General features: G+C 38.4%; 3 protein-coding genes across 7 annotated transcripts in view; 2 read left to right on the forward strand and 1 right to left on the reverse strand.

The window, feature by feature from the left end:
* The first annotated feature begins 9 nt into the window (after positions 1–9).
* LOC107550880 (uncharacterized) lies at positions 10–2218 on the forward strand. Of its 4 annotated transcripts, none has more exons than XM_016232307.1 (7): positions 10–116; positions 403–574; positions 1106–1165; positions 1258–1389; positions 1481–1627; positions 1727–1787; positions 1950–2218. In XM_016232307.1, the coding sequence occupies exons 2-7, from the start codon at positions 410–412 to the stop codon at positions 2054–2056; spliced, it is 672 nt and encodes a 223-aa protein (XP_016087793.1). In that variant the 5' UTR covers positions 10–116; positions 403–409; the 3' UTR covers positions 2057–2218. The 4 variants fall into 4 exon arrangements, with proteins under 4 accessions (XP_016087793.1, XP_016087795.1, XP_016087796.1 ...); XM_016232309.1 differs by lacking the exon at positions 10–116 and adding an exon at positions 265–331 and having other exon boundaries at positions 443–574; XM_016232310.1 differs by lacking the exon at positions 10–116 and adding an exon at positions 266–331 and having other exon boundaries at positions 424–574.
* A 1817-nt stretch (positions 2219–4035) lies between these two features.
* rab33ba (RAB33B, member RAS oncogene family a) lies at positions 4036–6564 on the reverse strand. 2 transcript variants are annotated; one of them, XM_016232306.1, is made up of 3 exons: positions 6088–6564; positions 4854–5357; positions 4036–4822 (listed from the first exon to the last, which is right to left on the reverse strand). In XM_016232306.1, the coding sequence occupies exons 1-2, from the start codon at positions 6313–6315 to the stop codon at positions 4866–4868; spliced, it is 720 nt and encodes a 239-aa protein (XP_016087792.1). In that variant the 5' UTR covers positions 6316–6564; the 3' UTR covers positions 4036–4822; positions 4854–4865. The 2 variants fall into 2 exon arrangements, with proteins under 2 accessions (XP_016087792.1, XP_016087791.1); XM_016232305.1 differs by having other exon boundaries at positions 4036–5357.
* A 436-nt stretch (positions 6565–7000) lies between these two features.
* The window catches only part of ugl (ureidoglycolate lyase), a 14049-nt gene continuing 13962 nt past the window's right edge, over positions 7001–7087 (forward strand). Inside the window, exon 1 of the mRNA XM_016232319.1 lies at positions 7001–7025. Coding sequence (XP_016087805.1) covers positions 7020–7025 — 6 coding nt within the window. The 5' untranslated portion in view covers positions 7001–7019. The remainder of the gene's footprint in view (positions 7026–7087) is intronic.

The raw sequence follows: 7087 nt of genomic DNA on the forward strand, positions 1-7087 counted from the left end.
GGGCGTGGTCATCGTGCTGCACCTGCGCGCGCTCCAGGTAAATGAGTGACACGCTGGGTTTCAGCGCTTGCTTCCAAACAAAAGCGGTCCGGAAGTGATAAGGCAAAACGGCACAGGTAAATACTACATTTATTCTAATTTATAGGCCTTATACACCACTTTATACATATTAAATCGGGCGTAGCATAGTTTAAGTATAGCGTTTAGTAAAATTAAGTATCATTTCAGCAAAACATCAAAGTCTTAGTTGCGTGTTGCACCTTAGCGATCGTGACGATTTCAAGTCATTAGACGTTTGATAGCGGATCCAGCTCTGTTCGGAGACATGATAGTGAAGGATTTTTCTCTTTTAAATGGTGTATATGAACGTGAAATGCATTACCTCTTCTCTCTACGCTGAAGGCCTGAGATGGACCGTTACAGGTATTTTATCTTCAATCAGAAGAGTGTGGTGGTCCTCGGCATCCTTCAGGTGGCGTGCGCGGGGCTTTGCGTGGTTTGCGGATTTATGGATGCGGTCTTCCGCAAGAGCACTACTCTGAGTGAAACTAGGGCTCCACTCTGGGCTGGACTGGTGAGAAACCTTAAAACAGACCATTTATTTACTTTAATGTGACTTACCGTAGTTATAGTTCCCACGTTAATCTATAATTCACCATCCCAGTTTTCCAGTATTGTGTAGCAAACTGGGACAGAGTCAAAGTCAGGTAAAAAAAGTTATGTTAGGAAAAATAGAATTAGCGTTTGTATCTCATTAAAACGGATCACATTTAGCTATTGTATAATTTTTGCATGACTTTCCTTTTGTAGCCATTTACTGTAAATGTTAGGAAAAATGCTTTTGTGTTCTCTCTGTAAGATTGCATGCCCCGAGAAACTTTGCATTCTCTTCCAAAACCTCTGAAATATAGTTTTTTTTCTCATATTATTTACATCACAAAGGTTTGCGAGCAAATCTGAAGTTTCTTAGGGGAATACAAAGGTTTTGTGAGAAAATACAAAAGCATTTATGTTTTTTTTTTCTCTCGTCTCATTTTATTTACCATCACCCTTGAGATGCTCTGTGATTCTATAAAGATTATTTTACTTTTTCCTCCTCCTTTAGATTATGGCTGCCCCTGGTGTACTTGCCCTCTTTGCATCCCAGAAGAAAACCCCAATTTTGGTAATTTCTGATCCGTCTAATCCACAGTATTTCTCCTCACGGTTGTCTCTTTCTACCTGTTGATATTAACATGTTCTCATTAATATGTTTAGGTAAATGTCATGATCGCATCATCTGTGATGTCACTTTTTGCTGTTGTGATTGTCTTCGTTTATGCTTGCGTCACTCTCAGCTATGGAGAAGAGGATGATGAGGTCTTTCATGCCCATCCTATCCCTGAAGTGGTACAGTCACACCAGATTATGTTTACTCTCCCATACATTAAACGCTCAGCTTAAAACATACAAATGGTTGATAGAGCAGTGTCTTGTGTAGAGGTTCGTGCTCAGCCGGATGGTGAAAGGAGCAAACAGCACCCTTCTGGTGGCCTGCGTGGGGTCTTTGCTCTTTTCTTCTCTCATTGCTTATGTCGGCTGCCGCAGTCTGCCGCTTTGCGGCTGCTACAACTCCGCAAATGGCATGGTGGGTGAAATTTTATGTAAGACAAGAAAGTGCAGTATTTTTAAGTATATAGTATGCAAGATTGAGCTGATAATTACTGCATGGTTGTGTATTTTACAGGAGTTTCTAGTTCCTCAGAATGACCCTGTTACTCCAACTGAACTTGTATGCACTTGGCAAGGTACGTGAGAGATGTGGTGTTCGAGTGGCTTTAGATACTGAGATAACGAAATCATATTTCATAAGTCATCTGCTATATGAGCCACAACGTATGTCATTATGATGATGTTAGTGAGGATGTGATGTGGCCAACTGTAATGAGGTTTTATTTTGCCTCTTGCAGACGGAGATGAGCGAATCTTTCACTCCCCCATGTCATTCATTGATCGCTGTCCTGAGCAGGAACAGCAAGACCTCTCCACGCTTCCACCGTATAGCAGAATAGCTTAGTAATTTGTTTTTTTAATGTGAAATATTGGTAAATATAATTAATTTTCCCCATAAAGTGAAAAATGTCCAGATTTCATCAAGCCTGCTTGTTTCAAATCAACTTAAATTTGTTTCTTGATTTTTAAGTTCTTATCAGTGCCATATTTTATATTATCTTTTGTGGTTTTTTAGCTTTATACTTTTTACATGATAGACTGATATTTTTGCACATGTAAACCTATATGGATATATTTTACAATAAACAATATATAACAAATTAAGTGTGCTATTTGCCTCTTTATGAATTTACAAACCATTCATTTCAATGGATGTTCAGATAACATACCAAGGGACAGTATCATTTTTGCAATGTTATTACTTTATAATAAGTCTCTAGTCTGAACATTAAGTTCCCATATGTGATCCTGGACCACAAAACCAGTCATAAGGGTCCATTTTTTTAAATTTATATTTATACACCATCTGAAAGGTGAATACATAAGCTTTCCATTGATGTATGGTTTGTTAGGATAGGACAATATTTGGCTGAGATACAACTATTTTATATGAAAATCTGGAATCTGAGGCTGCAAAAAAATCTAAATATTGAGAAAATCACCTTTGAAGTTGTCCAAGTGAAGTTCTTAGCGATACTAATACTTGATACTAATCAAATTAAGTTTTTATATATTTATGGTAGGAAAATTACAAAATATCTTTATGGAACATGATCTTTACTTAATATCCTAATGATTTTTGGCATCAAAGAAAAATCGATAGTTTTGACCCATACAATGTATTGTTGGCTATTGCAACAAATATCAGATATATTTGTAGCAATAGCTAGCCGTGCTACTTAAGACTGGTTTTGTGGTCAAGGGTCACATATGCACTTTTATTAGACAAATAAGGCACAACGCTAGTCAGCTGAAATTCAAAGATGTGGTACTTTATTTTTTTAGTAAAACACTGAAACCGTTAAAACCAAAACTGCAACAAGCATTGATCTTCTGCACTCCTTTGATTATAGTGCATTGATGGTTTGTTTATTTTCCCAAAACTATGTCACTAACTCACTGACCAACATTTGAAGGCATGAGTATCAGACTAATCTGTTTTTGTAGATTTGAGATCTGCTCATATTTCACATTGTTAACTATGTTATTAATGTGTTAATGAAGACAGAAAAAAACTAATTCTGAAGGACACTTAAAATGGTACATTGGGTGAAGCGAAAAATCAGTACAGACAACAGTGGAGAGAATCCAGACCAAGAATATGTTTTTATCAAGACCAGTTCAACATGAACCTACAAAAATCATCAAAGCTCATGTTGTTTCTGGCAGATTGATTAGATATGAACCTTCTTTAAGCACCCAGAGTCAAACGTTAAGCACAAATAGACAAGTCTTAGTGTGCATTCAACATGTTGTATTTAAATATTTAAGAGTCATCATTAACCGTGCACAATTCCTCAACTAATCACATGCTCCCCTATTGTACCCGAATCAAACAACGCAATGCATCAGCTAATCAGGCCCTTAACCAACTTCAAAAAATGAACCAGAAATCATATGCAAAACCTCTTTTTGGCAATTCCCCATAAAACACATAAAGCATGTGATGTCTGAGCTTCTTTCATGCACTCCACAGGACCAGCTGTGGTTACATAAAGACATGAGTGAATATTCCCTGTAATGGATTGAACTCTGTTCTGCATATCAGTGTTGCAAAGAAGATGGCCGAAGGGAAAGACAATTTATCCATTAGCATATCTGTATATTTTTACTGATAGATTACATACTGAAATATAGACTGATATCAGACCCTTTGTTCAGATTTATGCCATGCACAGAGCAGATGCCATGAATAATATGAGGTACTAATCTGTTATTATACAGTACAGATCATTTTCATTTTGCCTAACAAAGCAGTACTACATACAAATCCTGGCTGTGGACACTAAAGTAGATATTGTCAGCGAATTCTTGTCTCTTTTTACGTAACTTATCAACATTTTGACATGATTCACAGGAAGGACTGGTTATCATGCATAACCCAGATGTCTTTACAGTAGATTTTATTCAGATGAATGGCTGCTAGAAGAAAATAAATTGACAATAAATAAAACACTGGCAGTGGACTAGGACTGGCTCCTTTTTTGGGGGGAAAAAAAAGTATATCAGCTTTATTTTACTTTTAAATTCATCTCACATTTGTCTAATATCTATTAGCAGCACTAATAAATAACCTGCATTTAAGTGTTTTTTTCGTCGGTTTCTCTTTTCTCTTGAGAGAACTGACAACTTTCACAGGAAGTGTCTGCATGTGTGTGGGTGACATAGAATGAGAGAACAAACAACAAACACACACTAAACCAGAATTACCTTGGAGGCTGAAGTGATTTAACAGAATAGTTTATCTAATTGCGGCAAAAATTGTTTAAAAAATATGATGAAAAAGGCAACATGTTATGCATGAAGGTTTCACTGTTCAATTCACCTGCAGAACTGCAAAAATCTAGAAAATGTAATGCATGATTGGCAGTGGCATATGATATGAACTAGACAGGCTGACACATAATAGATGAAGCTTGTATATGTAAGGCAAATGGGCCTACATGCAACTTCTCAAAGCCTCTGGTTTGAGTGATGGAGGAAAGTTTTTTCCCTTTAAAATAATGGCCAGATCAGGTACAAAAAGAAATCTTGAGAATAGATGTTCTTGTGTCCTCAACCCTTCATGGATAACACAAAAGCACCTCTGAATCTGCTTCTTTAAAAAGTGCTTCACCTTTGTCATCTCCATCCTGTAAGTGGTGATTCCTTCATTAGCTCCTCCAACATCCACAGCCCCAAGTTCCCCTGTCCTCCTCGTCCTGTCTCCTGAGAGTGACAGTATCTCCTGATCTGCACGGTGGTTGGCTTAACACCAGCGGCTTCTGAGATTTCAGCTTGTGCGCCACCGTCATAAAAATGGCCTCCACGTGGTCACTATTATTCCGACCGCCGTCGTCGTTTCCGTAGGGGTTCTTGGCAGAGGTCTCGAACAGAGGCATTGAGTGTGCATCAGCGAACTGCTGCGCTACGTCGGTACTTACTTGAGCGGCATGCCGCAGGTCGCATTTGTTGCCGACCAAGATTCTAGGCACCTCTTGGCCCAAGGCATGCTGACGGCACTCCTCGATCCACGCCGGAAGACTTCGGAAACTAGCGGCATTGGTGACATCGTAGACAAACACCACAGCGTGGACGTTGCGGTAATAGTGCTGCACCATACTCTTTCGAAAGCGCTCCTGGCCTGCGGTGTCCCACAACTGGACCTGGTAGAGGGGGAAAAAGGAGAGCTATTAGCTGTCAACTTATATCATACATGCATATGTGTCCTTTTAAAGGGATACTTCACCCAAAAATGAAAATTCTGTCATTAATTACTCAGCCTCATGTTGTTCCAAACCCGTTAAGACCTTCGTTCATCTTCGGAACACAAATTAAGATATTTTTGATTAAATCCAAGAGCTTTCTGCACAGACAGCAACGCAACTGAAATGTTCCCAGGTCCAGAAACGTAGCAAGGACTTCATAAAATTACGGCTGAACCCCTGATGTCACATGGACTATTTTAATGTTGTCCTTGCTACATTTCTGGACCTGGGAACATTTCAGTTGTATTGCTATCTATGCAGGGTCAGAAAGCTCTCAGATTTCATCAAAAATATCTTAATTTGTGTAAAACAATGTAGTACATGCATGATGGTTTATATTGACAACTGATATTCATACACAAGTATTCTGCTATATTGTTATAAAAACATTACTGATTTAATTGTGTGAATAAAATCATACTCTATGGGCCATAAAAGCCTTGTGTATCAAATATGGTACAAAACAGAAAACACACAAACTTTATTTACATTATATCTAAAGGTTCAATAAACTAATCTATTTTAAAAGAGACTGACTAATAATTCGTGTGTCAGGCTTTACAGGATGACATTAACACATATTGAGTAAATTTGCTAAATAAAGTCCTGAAATCAGAAGCATCCTCACCTTGATTTTCTCGCCGTCTATTTCAATAACCTTCTCCCGAAAATCCACCCCGATAGTGGCCTCAGTCTTGTCTGGAAACTTGCCTGCACAGAATCTATAGGTGAGGCAAGTCTTGCCAACTCCAGAGTCTCCTATCACGATGATCTTAAAGATTCGAGTCCGCGGCGGAGGCAGCGAAGAGCTGGTCAAAGATGAGCTAAATTCGAAGGAGGACTCGATATCAGCCATGCTGTATTCTTATAGACAAACGAGTGCCTCAGAGAATGGCACCGTGCAAATGTGCTGATGCAAACGCAGGCTTAGTTTAACCTTAAGCCCTTCACCTCAAGCTTCATGTGCAAGACTTAGAGATTCAAACGTCGGGGACTGTATTTGACGTGTTGACCGGTAGACTCCGCATTTTGCTGATGCATTCCTGGCGGAGTCTTCTTACACTGTTTGGGTCTGTCTGTAACCACGTACGACGTTGAGTTGACATAACTGTAATCTCGCGAGAAGTCACATAATACTGAGAGCGTTTTGTGTGGTACTTCCAAACAATACAATACACACAAAAGAGCATAACAAAACTGAAACTTACCAGTGTAAACAGAGCACACAAAACAAACACACACACACACACACACACTAAATAAATAAATATGGAAGTTATTCTATTATATTCTATTGTAATATATGCATGTATTATAAAAAAGGGGGTGGAAGTTTTTACTTCTTTGCAGTGACTTGATATTTATTATTTTAACATTGCAGGAGAATTGCACTAAAAAGATTTAGTCGAGTTTGTTTACTGATTCGTTCCCTTAAAAGCTTTGTTAAAAACACCGATTCGTTCACGAAAGAATCTTCACTAGTCGTGTGGCTAAAAGTAAACAGTGCAGTGACACTTTCAAAGTCCAACTCTAGGTTTATTTACTGGACGACTGCAGAAAATGTTGGTAAGTTCTCATGATGTGCGACTGCTTTAAAATTAATAACACCCCATATATATATATATATA

The sequence above is a fragment of the Sinocyclocheilus grahami genome, unplaced genomic scaffold (genome assembly GCF_001515645.1).
Source record: "Sinocyclocheilus grahami isolate Dianchi unplaced genomic scaffold, SAMN03320097.WGS_v1.1 scaffold409.1, whole genome shotgun sequence".
Classification (NCBI taxonomy): Eukaryota; Metazoa; Chordata; class Actinopteri; order Cypriniformes; family Cyprinidae; genus Sinocyclocheilus; species Sinocyclocheilus grahami.

Bases quoted from the DNA above. Each gene is read 5' to 3' on its own strand.
- LOC107550880 (XM_016232307.1), top strand. From the start codon at position 410: ATGGACCGTTACAGGTATTTTATCTTCAATCAGAAGAGTGTGGTGGTC. The intron at 1,166-1,257 runs GTAATTTCTGAT...TAATATGTTTAG, and splicing joins AGAAGAAAACCCCAATTTTG to GTAAATGTCATGATCGCATC. The intron at 1,788-1,949 runs GTACGTGAGAGA...TGCCTCTTGCAG, and splicing joins ACTTGTATGCACTTGGCAAG to ACGGAGATGAGCGAATCTTT.
- rab33ba (XM_016232306.1), bottom strand. From the start codon at position 6,315: ATGGCTGATATCGAGTCCTCCTTCGAATTTAGCTCATCTTTGACCAGC. The intron at 5,358-6,087 runs GTGAGGATGCTT...CCCCTCTACCAG, and splicing joins TAGACGGCGAGAAAATCAAG to GTCCAGTTGTGGGACACCGC.